The sequence below is a fragment of the Panthera tigris genome, chromosome B4 (assembly GCF_018350195.1).
Source record: "Panthera tigris isolate Pti1 chromosome B4, P.tigris_Pti1_mat1.1, whole genome shotgun sequence".
Lineage (NCBI taxonomy): Eukaryota > Metazoa > Chordata > Mammalia > Carnivora > Felidae > Panthera > Panthera tigris.
In genome coordinates, this window is record NC_056666.1 from 43820421 (window position 1) to 43844529 (window position 24109).

Here is a 24109-nt window from a genome sequence, read left to right on the forward strand (position 1 = left end):
AAAGCCTGAAACTATAAAATGTCTAGAAGAAAACAGCAGAAAGTTTTGTGACCTTGAGTTTGGCAACAAGTTCTTAGAGACAGCAGTAGAAACGTGAAAATGGACTTCATCAAAAATTAAAATTTTCTGCTTTTCCAGAGACTGAGAAGTCATAAACTGAAAAAAAAATCACCAAAACGACATCTGATAAAGGACTTTTACCCAGCATGTACAAAGGGCTCTCGAAATGTAACAGTATAAAAACAAAGAACTCAAAACTTCTCAGAAGATCGGTACAGCGCTTTATCAAAGAAAGTATGTAGACAGTAAATAAGCGCAATAAGTAAATAAAAAGATCTCAAGATTATTTTTCATTTAGGAAATGCAAATTAAACCAGAGTAATATACAACCATACGCCTATCAGAATGGGTAAAGTGGCAAGACTGACCATACCAAGCATCAGCAAGGATGAGGTGGAATTGGAACATTCATACACTGCTGGTGGGAATACCAAATGGTACAAGTTTGGGGCGAAACATTTGGCAATTTCTCAGCTAGCTGAACATACACCTACTGAATGGTTCTGACATTAAACTCTTACGCATTTACTCAAGAGAAGAGAAATGCTATGTGCATACAAAGGCTTGTACACAAATGTTTATAGCACCTTATTTTGTGATAGACAAACACCGAAAACAACTCAAAAGATCATCAACAGGTAATTTATCCACAAATTGGGGTATACTCATGCAAGGGAATCACATTGAATATTTTAAAAGGGGGAAAAATTGATGCAAACAACAAGGCAGATGAGTATCTGTCTTCCTAGGAATGGTCCAGCTTTTCTTTTTTGGATACAGTTGGTGCTACATTCTGTGCAACGAAATGGAAAGGCTTCCTTTAAAGTAGGAAAACCTGGGAGGGGAGGTAGCCGGGGACTAGAAACACTGAAAATAGAAGGAATACTTCAAATTCCGTCTGTTTCTGTTCAGCAATGTTTCCGCGGCTGGCTCAGTTTGCTCCTTAACTGAGTGTCTTCACTGGTTGGCCTGGTATGTTTCCACATTAGCACAGCATAACAGAGTTGAGAAGAGGTCATCTACAAATGGTGTGTACTTTAGGGAGAAAAAAAAACACAAAAACTATTTTTGCCCCCAGCACCATGATTCTAACAAATACTCTCCTGAAGGAGTAAAGCTATATTAAGCTGTCCTTTGATAGAGAAAGGATGAAGAAGTCAGAACAGATTCAGAGACCAATAAGGAATTGTATTTGGTTCACTGAAAAGATGATTCTATTTATAGTTACCTCCCGGAACATCTCAATCACACCAAAATGTGATGTTCTGGGTGTGTGTGTGTGTGTGTGTGTGTGTGTTGGGTGTGTGTGTGTGTGTGTGTGTGTGTGTGTGTGTGTGTTTTGGGTGTGCACGTGCGTAAGTGGTGGAGTGTGAAGACAGATCGCAACTTAAAAGACGAACAAGTGGCAGCTTTTAAGGTCGAGAACTCAAGTTCCTTGATTCCATTATGGGCTTTTCCTCTTTTCTGTTTCTTCACCGGCTCTGTTCCCATGCAGATTTCCCCTTTTTCGCCTTCTGCTTGCAGGGGGTCAAGTTCTCCATTTTCCATTTTCTATGCGGTTTAGGAGGGTGAGGGGGCAGATGGCACTGAGGTAGAGGACTGAGTACAGAGGGCTGCCAAGACTTGAAGAGGAGTAAAACTTTAAAACATAAAAAGGGGAGAAGGTTTGAAGGCTGGCAGGGGATTGGGGAAACCAGGCGAAAAATAGAAAGAGACACAGAATCAACATTTTGGATGTCTCCAGCCAGGCATCTGCAGACCTAGTCTCTCCTAAGGAATTCTGCAGTCAGCTAATAACAGGCAGTTCGCAGGGCTCTCTCGGTTCACGCCTAAATGATAAAGTACAGCTTCAATTCCAGAAGAAAATTCTTCTCCTTTGCTTCCAGAGCCTTCAAATTCACCGTGCTCTCACTAGATTCGCCTTCTTCTGACATATAGTAAATGCAGTTAAAATGCAGTTGTCAGCAAAAACAGCTCCCCTTTGTATATAGGCACAAGTGCCTGAAGGATACCTCTGGGAAAGAGATCCCTGGAATCGAAAACTGCAGATCGGGAAGAAAGAACAAAAAAAGTAGATTTACTGCCACCTTGTGGTCATAAATTTAACTTTTTTTTTTTTTAATTTATTTATTTTGAAAGAGAGTGAGAGCGAGCAGGAGTGGGGAATGGGTGGAGAGAAAGAGAGAGAGAGAGAGAGAGAGAGAGAGAGAGAGAGAGAGAGAGAACGCCAAACAGGCTTTACACTGTCAGCACGGAACCCAATGCGGGGCTTGAACTCACTACCTGAACTGAGATCAAGAGTCGGATGCGTAACCAGCTCAGCCACCCAGGTGCCCCTAACCTTGTCTTGAAGCAAAATGCGGGAAGGAAAACTCAAGAGAAGGTCGGAATGATTAAATGGGTAAGTCTCTGTCTGGCAGAGGTGGGGAAGGAGGGGTTCAGAAATCCCCCCAGCTTCTCCCTGGCAAGAAGAAGACAGTGTATGGAATGTGGAAGCCGCTTCACTCACAGGGTCAGCAAAGAACAGGAAACTTACAAGTGGGGCATCAAAGGAGAGCCATCCTCCCAGAGCCATGAGCTGCTCGGCTTCCTCAGAGACAACCCCATCCAGAACGGGAAACTGGAATGGGCGCTTGCTCGCTGGATGAATTCCTGTGGGGAGTGATAGTGATCGAAATTGATGATAAAGTCAGTGTGGTCGTTTTAGATTAGAGTCACAAAACTGCAGAACCAAAAGAGATCTTTGACGTCCTTACTGTAGTTTTACAGGAATGTTTGGGAAGCTGAAGATACTATGTAACATCTCTATCCCGGGTCATGTGTGTACTTAGTGGCCAGATGAGGCCAGAAAATAAGTATTCTGATACTCAAACAAGTGCTCCTCCCCCAAGGGTGTAAACCAGGTTTGTTTCCCATGAGGCAATACTCCAGCCCAACATACAACCATAAAAACTCACCAGATCATCTGTGCTGTTAATTTTCAGCATGTGGGCATCCAAAGACAAGCAATGGTTCTGGCTTTTTTCCCAATTAAATGGGCCAGAGGAGTATAGGTAACAGTTTGCTTCATGCCAGATCCAGTCTTGGGGACAAGGAGCTAGGAAGATAGCACATCTAATCAGTGAGTGATGCCTGAGTAAAAATATGTCTACAATTCTTAAATCAAGTCTTCCCTCAGGACAGTCACATGTATATCATTTCCTCCTCCTCTTCTTCTTCTTCTCTTAAGTTTTACTTATTTCTTTTGAGAGAGAGAGGGAGGGGAGGCAGAGAGAGACAGAGAGAGAGAATCTCATGCAGGTTGCGCACTGTCAGCACAGAGCCTGACACAGGGCTCGAACTCACAAACCACGAAATCATGATCTGAGCCGAAATCAAGAGTTGGATGCTTAACCAACTGAGCCATCCAGGCACACCACCTATCATCTCTTCTTAATTTGAATTATACCCAGACTCTGCAAATCCCTCAAGAGACTCAGAGTCTTTATTTCTCTTAAAGTATTCTGATTTTAGTACACTAAATTAAAAGCAAGGCTGTCGAAAAGCAAAATTGAGCTGACATGTAACTTGAGAATCTGATCTATTTTTTTTTAATTTTTTTTTTTTACGTTTATTTATTTTTGAGACAGAGAGAGACAGAGCATGAACAGGGGAGGGGCAGAGAGAGAGGGAGACACAGAACCCAAAGCAGGCTCCAGTCTCTGAGCTGTCAGCACAGAGCCTGACGCGGGGCTTGAACTCACGGACCGTGAGATTATGACCTGAGCCGAAGTCGGTCTCCCAACCGACTGAGCCACCCAGGTGCCCCTCTGATCTATTTTTTAAAGTTCTGTTTGGAGTAATGGAAGTAAAAGTTTGGGGAATGGATACATAACAGCAATTCTGCTATTAAAAAGATACACTGGGGGCACCACGCTGGCTCAGTTGGTGGAAGGCATAACTCCTGATCTCAGGGTTGTGGGTTTGAACCCCAGGCTGATCGTAGAGATAATCTAGAAATAAAATCTTTATTAAAAAAAAGTATGCTTATGTATTTAAAAACTTCGGTTTTTCAAATAATGAATTTAGGCTTCAATACTGTGCTTACTGGGAGCATCAGTCAGTTAAGCGTCCGACTGATTTCGGCTTAGGTCATGATCTCACAGTCATGATCTCACCTTTGTGTGATTGAGCCCCTCCATGTTCAGCATGGAGCCTGCTCGGGATTCTTTCTTTCCCTCTCTCTCTTCCCCTCCCCCAACTCTTCGCACACGGGGTGCCTGTGCATTCTCTCCCTCAAAATAAATAAACGTGAAAAAAATTACTGAGCTTCCTGTTTCTAGACACGTGCTGTTCAATACATAGCCATATGTGGCATTCGAACCACCTGTATTTCTTTTATTTTTTTTAAAGTAAATCCTACCTCCAAGGTGGGACTTCAGCTCACAACTCCAAGGTCAAGAGTCACACGCTCCACCACCTGAGCCAGCCAAGCACCCCTCGTTTAATTAAAAAAAGCTTTTTGTTTTATTTAACAAAGGAATATCACTATGGGCCCCAAAATGTTGGCAGTTCTTTCCACATGTTAACTCGTTTCATCCTCATGACAACATGGCCAAATAGGTTTCATTCCTGTTCTTCGTTGGGCACACGGAGGAAATGGGAATGTATGGGAATGGGAAACTTGGCAGGTCCCTCGAGGAACCACGTGTTGAATCGCTACATGGCACTACCTCTCAAACTCCTGAGTTTGAATCAATTGAAGAAATATTTCTTGTTGCCCTTCGAGACATTTTGATACAGAATCTTGGGGTAAACGTGGAAATGGCCATTTCTTAAGAGCTACTGGAGTGACAATGTTGCACACCAAAGGTTGACAGCCACCGCTAATTTCGTACTCAAAACTTGTCTCAAACTTGAGAAAGCTGGTTGGTTGTTTGCATGTGGTATTTTACTATTAATGTTTTTGAGAATCTTCTGCTTGGTGAAAAGCGGTACTTTATCTGCCATCTCTACTAATTGGCCTTTATCTGACGCGGTCAAGGAATGGAATGTTTTACCTGGGCTATCTACCAGTGAAAAACACATTGCTTATTATTTTTGATTGGTTGCCCATGCCTGGAATCTCTGGGAGATGGTTCCGGATGGCCGTGATGTAGATTTAATCTCACACAACTGATTAAAAAAAATGGTTTCACAGCCCCACCTGGGGAATAAATCATTTGGTTGGTATGTGGCTATGTCTGCTTATGTAAACATTCCTGTCCTTGATATATTAGTCTCCTTCCTTACACCTTATTAGAGATGATGTAGTCTTTCGTTTCCTCGATAGCTCCCTTTTCAATAAAGAGTTGAGGGGCGCCTGGGTGGCTCGGATGGTTAAACGTCTGACTCGACTTCAGCTCAGGTCATGATCTCACGGTTCGTGGGTTCGAGCCCCGCATTGGGCTTGGGATTCTGTCTCCCTCTCTCTCTGTTCCTCCTCTGCTTGCTCTCTAGCTCTCTCTCAAATGAAAATAAACTTTAAAAAATTACTTAAAAAAACAAAAAGATGAGATAACATGTCTGACACTTGCTAAAGATCAATTTATCTAAAAATCTCTCTTCTTTTGGAAAGTTAAATAACCCTCTACATATTGAAGGGCTTTATTAACTCCAAAACTTTATAAAAAACTGTGTATCATTATTATCATTTAACTCATCTGGCTATCAATTTTTCTCATCCTTAAACCAAAGCGATCTGTGGGTATTTGCGAACTGTTATCACATAATCCTTTTTCAAATAAATTACATCGTTGAGATCCACGGACATGTGCAAGCAAGAAACTGGAGAAATCTTTGTTTATTAGTGGCAGTTAGTTACTAATGCTGAGAATAGGGCACTCCTTCATACACCTTCAAGGAAGCAATGCATCTCTGAAAGGATCTCCGTCTCACGTCCCTTAAATCTCCCTATGATGAAAAGCATATGCCTGATTTAATTGCGTGTTGTAGAAAGACTAAATGACACAGATAACTCTGTAATAACAGCAGAATTCACATCATCATCCCCTTCTTATAGATGCTGTTTCCACCTGCCTCCTAGATTCTGAGATTAAATCAATTCTTCTCAGATAAACTGACTTTCTGGGCCCTTCGTATTTTTTTTTTTTTTTCTTATCTAAAGTACCTACCCAACACTTCAGGTCAGCCTGCCTCCGATGATTTAATTTAAACAGATGTAGCATATTTTAAGAAATAGTGTTATAGCATAAAGTTAATGTAGAGCTACCCAGGGACAAAGGAAACCCCATAGGAAAAGAAATCAATGATTAAGATACATTAGAATGGAAAGAAGTAAGAATCTGTGGCAAAGGGTAGGGGTGGGAGCATTCTTCCAGAGAAGTCTCAAAACTAGAATTTTAAAAATTGAGAAGAGTTCGGGGCACCTAGGTGGCTCAATCGGTTGAGCACCTGACTTGGGCTCAGGTCATGATCTCCTGGGTTCCTGAGCGGGAGCCCCACAGTGGGCTCACTGTTGCAGCCTGTCAGCACAGAGTCGGCTTCAGATCCTCTAACCCTCTCTCTGCCCCTCCCCTGCTTGCGCTTTCCCAAAAATAAATACTTAAAAAAAAAATTTTTTTTTAAGTAAAGAAGAGATCCCTCTCCCCCCTCCATACCTGAAAAGTTTGCTGCTTTCCTCAAAGCTTCTTGGAGATTCAGGTTCTGGTGATGAAGTTCCATCTGTTTCTTTGATTTTTCATCCAGCTTCTGTGTAAGGTTTTTTATCATCTCCTTGAGTTCCTTTTCTGACTCCTGGGAAGCTTTTTCTGCCTGCCGCTGTGCTAAAATCTGTCCCTCCAGTATAATTTCCTGGTGGGTAAGGTTTGCTTGATGTTGCTTTAGGAGACCAGACACCTGTGATACTAAATCAGAGCTGAAATAAGAACTCCATTACCAATCTCCAGTAAAAATCCCTCCACTGGATTTTGAGGAAACCAAAGAATCAAATCAAATGATCTATTTTGACAGCAGAGAAACTGCTGGAAAATGACCCAAATTTACTCAGAAATTATGGATTAAAAAGTTATTAGGTATTTCTGCAGCATTTTGTCTAAATATCAGGAACTATCACAAGCACTTTTGATCAAACAAAACAAAATAGGATTTTACTTATTATTGATGGTTACCGACAAGTTTAAAGGCTGTAATGATCTAGATTCTAGATAGATGAAATAACCCAGATCTACAACTTAAATACACAAGTTTAAAAGTTTAAAAGCAATCATAAGATAAGTGGTATATCAGTGACATAAATAAAATACAGTCTGAAATAGATGCTAACCAGACACATTATCAAGAGCAATTGTCATTAATGATCTACTCTGTTTGTTTCTTTATTCTTCTGCTAACTCACTACCCTTTTGAACTTCCTAATTTTATTTAAAAACTGTGACACCCTTTTATTGGAGACACAGATTTTAAGTTGCTATGTCAAAACAGTTTCAAACATTTTTTCTTAGGATTTTTTTTTTTTTTTTGCCTTTTCTTCAGCACATTTTAGGAAGGGTGAGGAGAGCATAAAGTTTGTGAAGTCTAACAGGCAACTAATATTAAGGGTCAAATGTCTCAGTTCTGGAAGCTTGATGGTTCAGTACAAAACAGACCCCTTGGCTTGAAGGCCAGATCTGACTCTGTTGTAAAGTGATTCTTCTCACAGGAAGACTCATCCAGTCACCACCACTGAGTCAAGGGCACTTCTTCTAGTCATTAGGGAAGGCCTTAAGTGTTAACAGATCGAAAAAAATAGTTTGTGATCTTAACCAACAACTGAGAGACAAATAGCACTTAAAGGCTGTAATGATCTAGATTCTAGATAGATGAAATAACCTAGATCTACAACTTAAATACACAGGCAGATAAGGCAGGTGATCTGTACCATTTTTCCTTCTTGGGCATTCTCATTCTTCTTGTCCCTTCTTTTCCTGTCAACATCTTCTTTTCTGAATGGCCATATTATAAATACGAATTACATTTATTTTAAGTGTTTCATTTATTAAGAGGGTGTTTCTGATTCTTAAATTTATTTTTTTAACCTTATTTATTTATTTTTGAGAGAGAGAGAGAGAGAGAGAGAGAGAGAGAGAGAGAGAATGAATCACGAAGCCGATGCAGAGTTCAAACTCACAAACCAATCATGAGATCATGACCTGAGCCGAAATCAAGAGACAGATGCGTAACTGACTGAGCCACCCAGATGCCCCTCTGATTCTTAACTTTAAATTGGTATTTAATCACCTCTATTAAAACTCAGTGTGAACTGTATGACATTTCTTTTCCTTCTGGGTCTCTTAGGGGATCTCGTGGCTTAATTGCTTCCAATTATTTTCTTTCTCATCATTCCAGGATTTAAACAGACTTTACCCATGAAGTTATAAAAACAAAACAAAACAAAAACCCACCATTCATAATCTTCATTCCACGTCCCAGTCAACTTGAGGGATAAGCACAATACACTTACTCATCTTCCAGCTTATTCTAAAAACAGTTTGCCTAAAACGCATCCAAATCAAGGATGTTTGTAGTTGTTATGAAACCAATGAATTAACCACGTTTGCAAGTTCTCACTTTGTCCTCCATCACTTCCCTGTGCTAGTACTTACCTTGCATTATCAGCATGATAAGAGTCACCAGTAATCCCAAGCAAAGGACCCCTAGAAGCACAGCAGCAGGGCACCACCACCGAGAAGAAAGAAAATAAAGACCTAGAATGATAGAGGATTGAATCAGAAGGACATAAACGATGGAAGCAAGACGTCAAGCAATTCTTTGCAAACAGTCTGTACCTGGTACTTTGCACTCCTTACCTCTAGTCCTCCCAAGGGCTCTGCCAATAGTTCATTACCCATATTTATAGATGAAAAATACAGATAATATAAGTAATTTACCCATGGTCACACATTTGACGCTGTTTAAGAGCCAGGATTCAACACCAGGTATGTGATGTTAGGTATCCGATTCTAAAGCTTATACTCATCTATTCTCCCTACAATGACTTTCCAAGAAACCCTCAGTCCAACTTTGTTCGATCAACTTTATATTTTTAATATAGATCGTGTGTGCGCATGTACACACACACACACACACACACACACCTCACATACAGTGTGTTTTATAAGTAGCATACCATAAAAGAAGGTCAGATACCAAGCAAATAAGCTTTAGTCAGTTAATCAACAGACTGCCTCAAAGAATTGTTTTTGTGCTTTCAATTTTTATTCTACTGAAATTACATCTTGGAACTGAGGTATTGACCAAACAAAAATAGGAATGAAACTTCAATACTACCCTGACTCATATTAATGTCATGTCCTATACTCACACCAGCTGTGGCCCTGTAGTTACAAGAGGAAAGTTCATCATTATTATAGATAAAAATAAATCATGTAGCTCCCAGGTATATGAATGCCTAATTATGTGTTCCATCACTAAAAAAAGCACAGATATTTTGGTTCAGCAGGAAAATATCTCACATAACGCATCTGGACTTCTCACCCTGTACAATACACAAATAAGGCACTGTACAATTCAGTGAATTGTACAAGATCACACAGATGTTAAGATCCAAACATAGGCCTTTAATCTGTTAGCCGCTATGCAGCATAGAACACTGCATCACAAATTTCCAGTGTGAATGTGCAATGATCCAAATCAATTAATGGTCGAATATATTCACAGAGTTCTCATTATGTCAAAAGCACTTCTGTTAGACTTTAGAGATGAGACAGACACAATAGAAATTGTAACAGGAAGAAATACAGTTCATTCACTGGTTCAAAAGTTGTTAAGCTCCTAGAGTGTATATGGCAAATTGGCAGAGAAGTAGGAGATAGTTGTGTCTCTTGCAAATAATTGCCTAATCCTAGCTTGGGGGTAGATATCTGTGTAAATCTTTCAACCAATATTTCCCTTTGGTCCGTATTCATTCTATACTATAGAAGACCAAATATGTCTACCACTCTTGAGCGATGAAACTCCCAAATTTTTAGAAGAAATCACAGGATCCACACCTGTGTGGGGAAGGCACATACTCCCATTTTCTACAGGTCACCCTTTGTCCCATTTCCTGGGTAGGTAGAGACCATTAACCCAATCTCGGCTCCCGGTAGTGATTTTCTGATCAGAAAGCAATTGGATTCTTTGTAGTAGGTGATTGATCTAATCAGGTTCTGAGAGAAGATTTAGCTTCATAATGGTAATAAAATTCAGGCCTATTTACTACATGAAGAATGAGTGAATGAATGAATGAATGAATGAACAAATGACTATTGTTGACTTGTAGGTTTACCTGTAAATGACAGCACTGTTTTCATACCAGGTTAAGTTCAGCAACTCAAACATTCAATCATTCCATGTTCAAACTTATTTTCCCTGTTGAGGGAAATTTCTATCTTGTTTATGGGAACATGACTTGGAATGTCTTTATCCAAATTCCTGACAACACTTGTATTGTACAAATACAACTTCCCCTATTTGTATTTTATTCCTTTCTCTGGGAATGGGTATAAGATAAAAGGCAGTTTACTCAGACTGTCTGTGGAATTGGGATTATGAATTAATTTACATTTAAGGAGTTTAACTTACCGTATATATCAAAAAATTACAATTTTCAAGGCAGTGGTACACAGTAAGACGTGATTTGCGCTCAACTATACTGAATACCATTTCATCTGCTTTGGATAATTCATAAAAAGATATCCTGTTTTTGCAATGCTCAAGAAGACTTATTATAAAAAGTATCATTGTATACACTGGGTGAATTCAACATTTCCTTAACCTTCTGATGGATTGGATTCTTGATAAAGGGGAGGTTGTGATACAATTCTTCTAGCTGCCTGAAGATGAGTGGTTTTGTTAATTCCCCTGATCCCCAATTAGTCCTCTGTAAAAGGGGGATTACAATAGTCCTAATTTCAAGATGTAAAGATTCAGAGAAGTAATGCACGTAGAGAGGATATCAGAGAACACAGCCTATGATAAATGTTCCATAAAAATTATTAGTATCTGCTACATCATCATTCAAAGCAAGTTAGTTCATTCACATCTAATTTTTCTTTCTTTTAAGTAAGTGTTACTAATTCTACACTGTTTTTCCACACTCTGGTGTTTAAGCTGTCTAATCCTCTATTCAGTTCCTTTACATGTTGAGCTAATCCTGGGATTCTGTCCCTATGTACATTCACCCACCCCTAGTACCTTTAGCTTTCTCTCCATTTGGCTTCTGGTCGGGTTGATCTTTCATAGTCGTACTCTTAAGGTCATCAAAAATCATTTCCAAATTCACTCCAAGAATGAGAGAGTGAAGCAGTCAAGGACTTCTGCATAAAGTAAAAATTGGTGAGCTCCTGCTGGAGTGCTTAAATAGCTACTACTATCTAATTGAAGAATGACTCAATCATTGGTAGGAGGAAGAAGAGGCTTTGCTTCACACTGGGAAGTCGGCTGACGCAAATTCTTGGGTTATGTCTATTGCAAGTGGGGAAAGTGGTGATTCTGCTAAGTATTTCAGGATGTTTCACTAGGTAATTTATGAAAGGGAAAACTGTATTTTCCGTGAGCATTAGAGGAGAGCCAGTTTCCTCTGTCCATAATTCCAGTGTCCCTATTTGTTTATTTCACTGTAGCAGACTTTCTCTATATTGTAACTTTCATAAATCTCTTTTAATCCTGACTGTTTCAATCAGCAATAGATCAGAAATTTTTGAGGTAATCACAGGATTCATCTCTAGCCATGATGACCATGATAATTTTAGAACTTAATTCGAAGCACTATTTCATACAGTGGCAGTGTAACATCGCACCAGTGAGAACACTGGAGCCAGAGGGAGCTAGTTTCAAATCTTTCCTTTGCTAAGCCCTTGATCTATAATCTTGGAGAATTACTTAACATTCTGAACCTACGTGGTTTTTTTTTTTGTTTTTGTTTTTTTTTGTTTTTTAGAGAATTGTCTTTTTTCTTCTTCTTTTTAATGTTTATTTATTTTTTTTCCAAAGGAGAGAGAGACAGGCAGAGTGTGAGCCAGGGAAGGGCAGAGAGAGAGGGAGACACAGAATCTGAATCCGGCTCCAGGCTCTGAGCTGTCAGCACAGAGCCCGAGGCGGGGCTTGAACTCTTGAACCATGAGATCTTGATCTGAGCCGAAGTCAGACACTTAAGTGACTCAGCCAACCAGGAGCCCCTGGATCTATGTCTTTGTCTATAAATTGGGACATTGGAATGTCCACTGGATAATGTTGATAATGTTGCTATAAGGATTCATGTGAAATATTGGCTGAAAATGCTAAGTACTGTACTTCAAACATAAGAACTCAATAAATTATAGTTATAATATTAGTAGTAGTAATATTTAGCATAGTTGAATTACCCAGAAAAGAATACATTTTACACATAATTGGAGTCACAAGACTCTTCATTGATCTCGCTGTAAGGATGACTATATGAATTCATTGATAGAATTCTCACCTATTTTTTCTTTACAACCTCCTAACCAGAGAAGAAATGTCTTACTGCAGTTATGCATACTTTTAAAAACATTTTTCATTTTTGAGAGAGAGAGAGCATGAATGAGGGAGGGGCAAAGAGAGAGGGGGACAGAGGATCGAAGTGGGCTCTGAGATGACAGTCGCGAGCCTGACGCAGGGCTTGAACTCATGAGATCATGACCTGAACTGAAGTCGGACGCTCAACTGACTGAGCCAACCAGACGCCTCTACATGCTTTTTTAAAAGTTCTTATTTACTAGAGATATTTTCTGAAGTATTTATGGGCAGAATGATGGGATATCTGGAATTTGCCTTAAACTATGCCAGGGAAAAAAAATAAAAGGAGGGGATACATAAAAGAACATTGAAAAAATATGCATACATAAATAAAATACCTAGGAAAGTATGAAGAAAAATCACTGATATTGACAGCCTAATTAGGATTCCTTTTCCCTCCTCCTTCCTGGATTTTTTATTTTCCCTTTTTCTGTGCCAGGTATCTGACACCAAACTGAACATAGTTCATCTGTCACTTAAAGTTTTGCTCTGTGATACAGTTCACCAGAAAAACTCAGCATGTAGCAAATATATCCTGGTCAAATCAGCTTGTAACAAATCAATGCTACTTACCTTTATCACTCAAGTGCTACCCAACGTCCTTTGACTGTAAGTGCCAGAAAGCAAGATTGCTGCCTGAATTCACCATGGCGACTTTCGCATAAATAGAATCTCAGGAAAGTGTTTTTGATAATGAATTAATAAATGCTGAAATTACATCTCAAGGAAGAGGGCACTTTATCATTCCCCACAGTGACTCAATTATTTTGTATGCCGTCAATATTCTAGTGGATTAAGATGAGATACAGATGTATACTTGTTGACATGGCACATTTTTCCTTTTTTAATGTTTATTTATTTTTGAGGGGGGGAGGGGCAGAGAGAGAGGGAGACACAGAATCTGAGGCAGGCTCCAGGCTCTGAGCTGTCAGCCCAGAGCCCGATGCGGGCTTCGAACCCACAGACTGTGAGATCATGACCTAGACGGAAGTCGGACGCTTAACGAACTAAGCCACCCAGGCATCTGGACATAGCACATTTTTCTTGTGAGCTAGTTACCTTTTATGGATTGTCCTAGGAAGAAGTGTCTTGGAAAGACATATGTGTCCATGTAGCTAAAACACCCAAAGATACACCCAGGACTAGAAAGAACAACATTCTTTGAAGGAGGCCTAAGATTGAGCTAGATTTCTCAGACTTCAGATGTTCACCTTCACATCCCACCCACGAAACCAAGGACCAAATAATCATCCATTGTGCTTGGGGTCAATACTCATAAGATGCTCCCTAAGCAGTCTGGGACCTGGTGATGAGCTCTACAAATCCTGTACTCCCTTCAAATACATTTTATTTTCTTAAAAAATCCTCTGCACTTAATATCTATAGGTAGGATTGCCATCACTGTGGTAGAGTCCCCTTCCTAAGGAAAGAAAACAAAAACAAAAACCTCAAGGCAACCGGGCTATATATGACAACATCCTTTTGATCTTGTAACATAAGACCACTTAATCAGACTACATATTTGTGTGTTACCGTTTATGGGAGACAAGGAAGTAGAAAATATATTTTAAAAACTATACCACGTGGTGTTCGGGGCTCGGTTCTTCGGGTGCAAACCCAACTGAGGGGTGCCCACAGGAATAAAATTGCTTCCTGGAAAGAAAAGCCTCTGTGTCACGATTCTCTGTGCAAGAATCCTGCTACATCATCAGTTTCCCACCCCCTCATTTTATATACTCTAATAGAGCACTCTATTGATTTTCCATTCCATTAAAGTTATTCCCTCTCTCCAACAAATTACAAGCTCTTTATGAGTAAAGTTGGATCCCCTTCTATTAAGAAAAGCTTATTCTTTCCTATCGCCCTGGAATACCATATAGGTTATAATATTCTGCAAACAGTAGGCAGTTAATACTTGAGATTCTTAGCTACTAAAACATCACCAGCATAAGCTGGATTTTAAAAATACAAAGGCATTTAAGGAAAATATGTCTTCATTCTTTATTTTGAGAAAGTGGAGCTAATGCCCAGAAAATGTAAGAGATTTACTAAACGTCTCTTTTCTACCTGAAGCCAGACAAGAACTCAGCTCACTATTCTTCTTCTCCAACTTAATACTCTGTAATTTTCATTTTTTTAATTTTAAAAAATTTTGTTTAAGTTTATTTATTTATTTTGAGAGAGAGAGAGAGAGAGAGAGAGTGAGAGCAGGGGAGGAACAGAGAGAGAAGGAGAGAGAATCCCAAGCAGGCTGTGTGCTGACAGATGCGAGGCTCGAACTCACAAACTATATGAGATCATGACCTGAGCCAAAGTCAGACACTTAACCGACTGAGTCACCCAGGTGCCCCGAAACTCTGTAATTTTACTTTTTTCTTTCATTTTTTAATGTTTATTTATTTTTTAAAGAGAGAAGAGTGTGAGTGGGGGAGGGCAGAGAGAGAGAGAGGAAGACACAGAATCCAGGCTCCAGGCTCCGAGCTGTCAGCACAGAGCCTGAGATCATAGAGCCCATGTCAGACGCTTAACCCTTGACCAACTGAGCCACCCAGGTGCCCCAAACTCTGTAATCTTCGAACAGTGACTCCAGTGATGGTGAGTAATATGTGTCAACTTGTCTGGGCCACAGGGTGCCAAGATATCTGGTCAAACATTTTTCTGAGCTTCCCTGAGAATGTTTTTGGATGAGATTCCCATTTTAGTCAATGGGGTAAAGATTTCCCTCCTTAATGTGCATGGCCTCGTTCAATCTGTTGAAGGCCTGCATAGAACAAAGACACTAATCTTCCTCCAAATAAGAAAATATTCTCCAGCAGCCAGCCTTTGGGTTGGAACTTCACCTTGGCTCTCTTGGGTCTCAAGCCTGCTGCTCCACATTACAGATTTGGGCTTGCCGGTCTCCATAATTGCATGAGTCAGTTTCTTACCATACATCTTTCTCTATAAATATGCACCCTCTTATTGGTCCTGTTTCTCTAGAGGACCGTGACTAACATAACTCCTCATTTCTTCCTTCTCCCGGTTCCTGGAAACCACCATTCTATTTTCTCTTTCTATGAACTTGACTACTCCAGGTACCTCATATAAGTGGAAACATACAATATCTGTCCTTTTGTGTCTGGCTTATTTCACTTATATTAGGGCTTCACGATCTGTCCGTGCTGTAGTACGTCTCAGAAGTTTCTTTTTATTTTTTCTAATGTTCATTTATTTTTGAGAGACAGAGACACAGAGCACCAGCAGAGGAGGGCCAGAGAGAGAGGGAGACACAGAATCCGAAGCAGGCTCCAGGCTCTGAGCGGTCAGCACAGAGCCCGACGTGGGGCTGGAACCCACGAGCTGTGAGTTCATGACCTGAGCCGAAGTTGGATGCTTTACTGACCGAGCAACCCAGGCGCCCCATGAATTTTCTTTAAGGCTGAATAATATCCCATTGTATGTATATACCACATTTTGTTTATCCGTTCATCCATTGATGGACGTTTGGGTTTCAAAACCTGTGGGATAATTTCTACAATCCTTTCGTGGCAGATAGCTGGACGAAATTCACAGACTTTAACTAGTTCTCATTTCCTGCCCCCTGATGTTGTTCATGCCCTTGTGTAATCTTCTCCCCTTCAGTGTGGGTGGTATCCATGGTTTGGATGTGCCAAAGTGATAGAATGTATATGATTATGTATTTGTGATTACATAAGTTATAGTGTTTATTTTGCTAAAGTTTCTCTCCCTCCTCTTGGCCAGATTTAAAGAAGCAAGCTTACAGAAATCCTATAACCACAAAGAAATGAATTCCTGGGGTGCCTGGGTGGCTCAGTCAGTTAAGCATCTGACTCTTGATTTTGGCTCAGGTCAGGATCTCAGTTTGTGAGTTTGAGCCCCACATCGAGCTCAGCGCCCTCTGTACTGGCAGCAAGGAGCCTGCCTGGGATTCTCTCTCTCTCCTTCTCTCTCTGCCCCTCCCATTCTTTCTCTCTCCCCTTTTCAAAACAAATACATGAAACATTAAAAAACAAAGAAATGAATTCCCGCCTGAGATAGCTTGGAAGCATATCCTTCCCCAGTTGATTCTGATGAGAATACAACCCAGAAGACATCTTGACCTCAGCCTGTGAGACCCTAAGTAGAAGACCCAACCAATCTGTGCTCATACTTCTGATCCACAGGCACTGTGATATATATATATATATATATATATATAGTGTGCTCATAAAATTTGTGGTAATGTGTTTTATGGTATATAAAACTAATAATACTTTGATAAACTTAATCCCTTCTATTTTGTTTAATTTCCTTAAATCGAATCCTGAGTGTCAATGCCTCTGAGGTTGTCACTCAATGCTTACATTGCAATCTTGATTCATAAGATAGAGCACTTCCTGGTGGAGTCATTGCAAGATGAAACTGATGTCTTCTGCTTTATTATCTATTTTTGAAGCTATGGGTGCGGCCCAACTCACTGCTCAACACTTTATAACTCGTGCTTGGTGACTCACAGTAAAGATAGTCCTGGACTCTATTTCACTGAGGCACAGAAAGGAAGGGAATTCATGGTTGGTCATCTGACATAGGCAAGGTCAAAAGGAGAATAATCAAAGGGGCCAGAAACAAGCAATTTTTTAGCTCCACTTGTTACAAGTTTTGTATAACAATTTCCTTAGGCATAAGTGAAAGACCTCTATGTACATGTACCCTCCATTGGTTCCACTCCAAGTCTTTAACAACCTGGTCAAAAGCTAATGATTCACAAACTTAATAGAACTACAAAATTGTGTAGGATTGAAATGAGGTCGTTCCCCTCCATCTCAGCCACCTTCCCTTCCAGTCTGTACCCTGTTTCGTCTTCCTACATGGATCCTCTCTCCTCTCTCAACATTCGGGATGTAGAGGTTTTGACAGGGACAGAACTGGGGGTTAAAATTGCCACAAGGCATAATCACTCTCATTAGGATAAACAAGAAGTTCTACTTCTCTGAAGAATAATCCAGTGAGAAAAAAAAAAAATGCAGTAGTTATTCTAAGAAAGAATATTAACAAGGAGGTCATTAAAAGAATCGTGTTTTGTTCAAACCTGTTAGAAAGCTGGAGGGCAAAAAGGTGATGGCAATCACATGCAGGAAAGTGCAGTGGGGGCAAAGATCATGGTAATGGGCAAACCTGTTCACTCAGGTTTGGCTGGGATGATTGGGGAAGAGATGGCCAGAACAACAAGGGGAAATATTCAAAATTGGAATACCAGGAAAGCTAAAACATGGCCATGGTAATAATATACTGACAGGACATCAGTTATTCAGCATACTGAAGGTGAAGGTCACTGGTAAAACTGAATGGAAATCAAGAGAATCCTAGTTAACACTTCTAAAATACTCGTTACATCAGGACAATTATGTGCATTTCACACACATTACCTTATTGAATCTCTGTAAGTCTATGAAGTAACATTATTACTATTACCCCACTTTGGATAGAATGAAGCTGACCCAACAGGGATATAATAACTTGCCCAAGATCACACAGCTATTAAGTGAGACAGCAGGTATTTAATACCAGATAACCTAGCTAGGCTCTTAGCCATGATACTCTATTGCATCTCTGACAAGAGAGAGAGAAGGGAAAGATTAGTGATGTTATCATGTGCAGGACACTCTAAATAGAAATAGAAATATTCTAATAAAAATCCTTCATGTCTTTGGTGGTATTTTCTCTATGAAACAACAAGTCAAGTGAGCATTCCTCTCCTGTTTTGTAAAAGGGAAAATTAAGGCTTGGAGAAACGACATAATAATTTAGTAGAGAGCCAGGGATTTTCTGGTCTCCCGGTCCTATGAAATACTTCCCACCTTGCCAAGTTTTCTGCTGAGATTTGAAAAATACTCTTCATCTTAGCTCCATCTTCCTTACTTTTTAGAAAATAAAGCAATGATCATTTAGTTTTGGAACTTAATGTTATCTAATCACCAGGCTTTTCTGTCACTATTTGATTTCCTTAGCTAAGAGAGAAAGAGGAAAAAAAAAGTTATGTTCTCCATGCTCATTTAATGCTGTGTGGGGACTCTTTGAATCAATCCCACCCCACAGTTGCCCTCAACAATCACTCAGTAAAATTAGATATGATCTAAAAGGTGGTTTTATTCAATTCTTATGGGACAGATATATGTGTGTAAACTAATGTCTAATTTTCTTATGAAATACTTTGCATATTGAAGTTTTTTTGAAATACTTTATGAAGTAAATGATTTCTGACTTAAGTATAAATCACTTATACAGCATTCATTTGTTCCTATAGATATGTTTCTTTACAACTATTCCCTTGCCATGTTTGCTCATTTTTAAATTTTTTATGTTTATTTGTTTTTGAGAGAGAGAGAGACATAGAGCGTGAGCAGTGGAGGGGCAGAGAGAGAGAAGGAGACACAGAATCTGAAACAGGCTCCAGGCCTCGAGCTGACAGCACAGAGTCCGACGCAGGGCTTGAACTCACAAACTGCGAGATCATTACCTGAGCTGAAGTCAGATGCTTAACCGACTGAGCCACCCAGACGCCCCGATGTGTGCTTATTTTTATTCTGACTTTAGATTTTATTTAAGAGAGAGAGAGAGAGAGAGAGAGAGAGACAGACAGAAACCTAAAGACCTATAGATCTTGGAACCTAGCTAAAACATTTTTTGTATGTGTCTGTCTGACTTATCTGTTTCAATGAGAACTGAAGTCAGGGTAGAGGGGAATTTCGTGGTCACCACCCAAACATTCTAATCTCCAAACCTGCTTTCCTCAAAGATGGGAGAGTTTTCCAGTCCATTTGTCAACCTCTCAGTCCTACTGCAATGGTTAAGAATAAATGACCCAGAACCAGGAGAGTTGATTATCAACATAGTAAAGGGGAGGGTTTCAGAGAGCAGGAGAGGAGGGCTAATCACATGGAGAAGGGGAGTGAATGGAGGTTGGCAATTATTCAACAGTCGCCCTGAAATGTGCTGGTGAAGGACCAAGAATATTACTCTTTTTCTGATGGAGACGAGAACTTATTTGATCACCAGCAATCTGCCTTTGAGCCTCCTAAAGTTAAGTTTCTCACCACTGCCTAGAGAAATACGTAATTCTGAGGACTGATGTGTCCTCCTTGAATGTCTTCTTTTTGGGGACAGTGGGAGAAAGTTAAAGACCTACAGAAAGGATTACTAATAGGGAAGGAAGGAAGGCAGGGGGAAGCGAATGTGGATAACATAAAAACAGAGTAGAAATAGAGAAAGAAGCCAGGATGAAAGGGGAGAGAAAGACCACAGAAAATAAAAGCCCAAAGGAATAAGAGGACAGAACAAAAGAGAGTGAGAAAGAGCGCGCACGCGAGAAGAAGAAAACTGATTTACTGCTGAGAAAAGTTTGTCTCCTTAAGTCCTCTAGGTCCAGAAGTCTGACCTAGCACAGAGCATGGAAAGGAGGCAACAGACACCCAGTCCGTGATCCTGGAGAAGCGGTTCAGCCCCCATGGTGATGCAAGCCCAGGCCGTGACAGCCTCTGCCCTGGTGTATTTCATCCAGGTGAGTGTGAAAACACAAAAGCAAACCTTTGTTTGTTTGTTTGTTTGTTTGTTTGTTTCTCAGATAAATCGACTCTCAGAAGACCCTTGGGGGAAATGGATGAGAGGAAAGACACATATTGGACCAAAGGGGTCGTGGGGAAAGAATGACTGGAATGTTTCCTTAGTGTTATAGTGTTTCGCGGTCCATGAGTGGCTAATGACATCAGTGAAATGGGGAGGGGGGGGTGGCAGAAATTAGGGCAACCGGAGATACATGCAGGGTAGCTATGGTAATTCGGAAGGGCCACTTATCAATATTTCTTTTAGCATCGTATCACCTGTCCCTCAAAATCCCAAATGTATTATCAAAAAGAATGACACAGTTTCCCTGAATGGAGTTTCCACATCAGCACTGGTACAGTTCTAACAGCCTAGGTGCCTCCGGATCAGAAATAAGTTAACAGAGGAAAAATTCTTTTGAAATACTTTGGACTTTTTATTTCTCGCCACTAAAAATCAGAAGGCCCTAAGTAACTCATTAGCTGAGAAAAGGGTCATTAGACTGATGATCCTGGACAACTGTCAAGGGGAAGTTTGCATAGCTAGCAAGGGATGGACTGTCTGTTTTGATTTCTATGTCCTCGTTAAAATAATGTCTGCAAATCCATTTCTTTCTTCTTGTATTTTCCTTTTGCTTCCTCTTCATTTCCTTGCTTTTCCCTTTCCTTCTTGCCTCTTCTTTTTTTCTCTTCTTTTTCTTTCCTCTTCTTCTTTCCCCTTCTTTCTTCTTCTCCTTCTCCTCCTCCTTCTTCTTCCTCTTCCCCTTCTCCTTCTCCTCCTCCTCCTTCTTCTCCTTCTCCTCCTTCTCCTCCTCCTTTTCCTCCTCCTCCTCTTCCTCCTCCTCTTCCTTCTCCTTCTCCTCCTTCTCCTTCTTGCAATAATACCCAAACGAAGTATTTTAGCTGTTTGGCACATTAAGCTTTTCTTACCTTTAGTCAGGAAAAAGAAACACAGAACCAGGGCTGGGCTGAGAAAATACACTTTGTGACCAACCCTTTTAAAATAAAAAAAAAGAGAGAGAGAGAGATTCTCAAATGTTGTCTGCAGAAGACACCTGGTTAGTCCTTTTACAAACCCTTTTTGCCTGATGTATCGTGATAGTGTGTGTCCCCTCTCGTTTCCATAAACTCGCAATGAGCACAACTCTCTGTTCCCTGTTGAGGGCCTTTGTGGTTTTTGTTGTTGATTTCCTGGAAATATTAAGTCATTCAAGTTACTGGAAGAGAGACACAGTCTCTGAATGCAAGTTTCTCTATTTGGGGAGAAAGTCAACTGAAATACAAGGTAAAAAAGGAGTAGAAGCTTTCATTATTATTAGCAGAAGGGACTTGCTAGCAATACCGAGGAGTCGTTAGAGCAGATTTATCCCTTGTTCTATTAATTCATTCAACGCATGTATAGGATAAAGGCTGATCTGAATTCTGGCTACCTCAGTGGGAACACACAGTTGGTCATGTTAACTTAAATTCCTTTGCCTCCATCACTTAATCTTTCAAAATAAGGTTAAGTATACCCACCTACATGATTATTGCAATGAAATGTTAAGACATAGTGAAAATTCTTAGCTGACTGGCGTATCGTAGCCACTGAATAAATAAAATTGTTCCCTTCCTTTGTCCCCTTCTCTTTTTTCATATAGTGTGTTACTGATGCACTAAGGGAATAAAAAAGAGGAGTGGTCTAGAATGCAATTTGTAACTGGGAGAGAATTAGGAAGACAATAACAATATCCTGAGGGACAGATCAGGAAATTTCTAGGACAAACAAATTGATTTAAATGCTGCCTAAGGTGTAATGCTCACCCACCTCCAAAAAACAAAACAAAACCATAACCTCCCCCCCAAAGCCAAGATATTTGTTCCTCCAGGTTCTCCCATTTCAAATATAATAATCAGCGGGCATGGGAGCAATGAAAACCAACAATCCTCAACCTGCCTGACCCTCTGACCTCGTCCTCATATTTTCCCGGCTGTCTCCATGCAGTCTAACAACGCAGAGTCATGAGGAACAGTCGATAGGCTGCTGAGCAGAGCAATGAGACATTTCCCTGTCTGAGACTATTTCCCTTCCTACAGCTTCCTCGGGCAAGATGTGAGGAGAACTGTGTGAGTCCTGAACAGTAAGTATCTGAGACCCGACTGGGAAGCAGGAGAAACAGACAAAAACATTAGTACCCAAAACAGGGTCAAAGGGTCATCAGATATCTGTGACTTCCCTTTATCTTTACTTACACGACCATCAGCCCACTAATCACAGACAGGGTTATCCAAAAATAAAGACACTCACCACGGTGTCATCCTACGTACTTAAAATCACTGACAGCATTTTTCCCCCCATGGCCAATCTTCCCCTTAAAACATCGGAATTAACCTCCGTTTATATAGTCACAGAGATTTGCAAAAGGTTTTCTCGCTCATGCTTCTTCGTGACTCATCAAGACAGACTAGGTTCAAAAATCTCATCCTGGGCAGATAAGTTTGGGTAATTCCAAAGTAGCATCACCACCTGAGGTATGAAAAGCATTTTCCGTATTTTAGGGCATATCACTATTTTTTTTTCTAGATTTTTTTTTTTTATTAGTTTTCTTTATTTTTGAGAGGCAGAGAGAGACAGAGTGTGTGTGGGGCAGGGGGGCAGAGAGAGAGGGAGACACAGAATCCAAAGCAGGCTCCAGGCTCTGAGCTGTCAGCCCAGAGCCCGATGCGGGCCCTGAACTCACGAACCGTGAGATCATGACCTGAGGCTCAGTCGGATGCTCAACCGACTGAGCCACCCAGGCGCCCCGGGGCATATCACTATTTAATGCACATGTCCTTTAGCTATGACTTTGAGGTCATTATCCCTTAATCTAAACCTATCACGATTAGGTCTTACATAGACACAGAGGACACACAAGGGGAAGAGATTCATTTCACTTGGAGGTAAATTACTTAAAAAAAAAAAAGCAGGGCCAGTTGGAACAAAACAGTTGCTCAGAGTGAAGGAAAACACATATTTAGACATGGGAAGGGTTTCTCAATAGCTAAGTCTGTTAAACCCAGGGGAAATGGTGGTGGCCTTGACTGCTTGTCACACTGTCTGAGGTTTTAGACACCTACCAATATGGGAAGAGTCCATTTTTGTATTTAGCTGTTATGTTCTTTATTATTATTTTTTCCATTTTTATTTAATTTATTTTTTAAATTTGCATCCAAGTTAGTTAGCACAGAGTGCAACAACGATTTCAGGAGTAGATTCCTTAATGCCCTTTACCCATTGAGCCCATCCCCCCCTCCCACCACCCCTCCAGTAACCCTCTGTTTGTTCTCCATATTTAAGAGTCTCTTATGTTTTGCCCCCCTCCCTGTTTTTATATGATTTTTGCTTCCCTTATGTTCATCTGTTTTGTCTCTTGAAGTCCTCATAAGAGTGAAGTTATACAATATTTGTCTTTCTCTGACTGACTACTTTCGCTTAGCATTATACCCTCTAATTCCATCCACATAGTTGTGAATGGCAAGATTTCATTCTTTTTGATTGCCGAGTAATACTCCACTGTATGTATGTATATATATATATATATATATATATATATATATATATAATACCACATGGCAGAATAATTTTTAACAGAGTGAGAATTGTAACACTGTAGAGCAAGAAGAGGCTTTAAATAAATGGGGAATGTGAGAAAACCTACAGGAGACACTATTTACTGAAAAAGCAAACTATATGTTACAAATGTACAACCGAAAAGAGGAGGTTGAAGTGAATTTCAACGGGTTTCAATAGCTCAGTGTATCAGAAAGTATAATTAAATTTATCTTCAAAAAAAAAAATTGTTCCTCTTCAAAGATAAATAGTTCCTCTCTTTCCCCTTTGTACTCCTGAGCTTATCCCACAATTCCTTCTCTCCCGCAATCCATATATTTTT

At 40.2% G+C, this 24109-nt stretch overlaps 2 protein-coding genes across 5 annotated transcripts in view; one reads left to right on the forward strand and one right to left on the reverse strand.

The window, feature by feature from the left end:
* OLR1 (oxidized low density lipoprotein receptor 1) lies at positions 1–11949 on the reverse strand. Of its 2 annotated transcripts, XM_007093314.3 has the most exons (6): positions 11275–11949; positions 8682–8783; positions 6699–6944; positions 3018–3157; positions 2597–2712; positions 1–2102 (listed from the first exon to the last, which is right to left on the reverse strand). In XM_007093314.3, exons 1-6 carry the CDS (start codon positions 11348–11350, stop codon positions 1958–1960), a joined length of 825 nt encoding a protein of 274 aa, XP_007093376.1. In that variant the 5' UTR covers positions 11351–11949; the 3' UTR covers positions 1–1957. The 2 variants fall into 2 exon arrangements, 1 of the variants encoding a protein (XP_007093376.1); XR_006219787.1 differs by lacking the exon at positions 1–2102 and having other exon boundaries at positions 2625–2712; positions 2817–3157.
* TMEM52B (transmembrane protein 52B) overlaps positions 2329–24109 on the forward strand; it is a 25957-nt gene continuing 4176 nt past the window's right edge. For 2 of the 3 annotated variants that reach the window (XM_015542531.2, XM_042991752.1), the window contains exons 1-3: positions 2329–2461; positions 20010–20155; positions 22272–22315. In XM_015542531.2, coding sequence (XP_015398017.2) covers positions 20102–20155; positions 22272–22315 — 98 coding nt within the window. In that variant the 5' untranslated portion in view covers positions 2329–2461; positions 20010–20101. Of the gene's footprint in view, positions 2462–15107; positions 15214–20009; positions 20156–22271; positions 22316–24109 lie in introns of those variants that run through there. The other variant, XM_042991751.1, reaches the window with a different exon arrangement.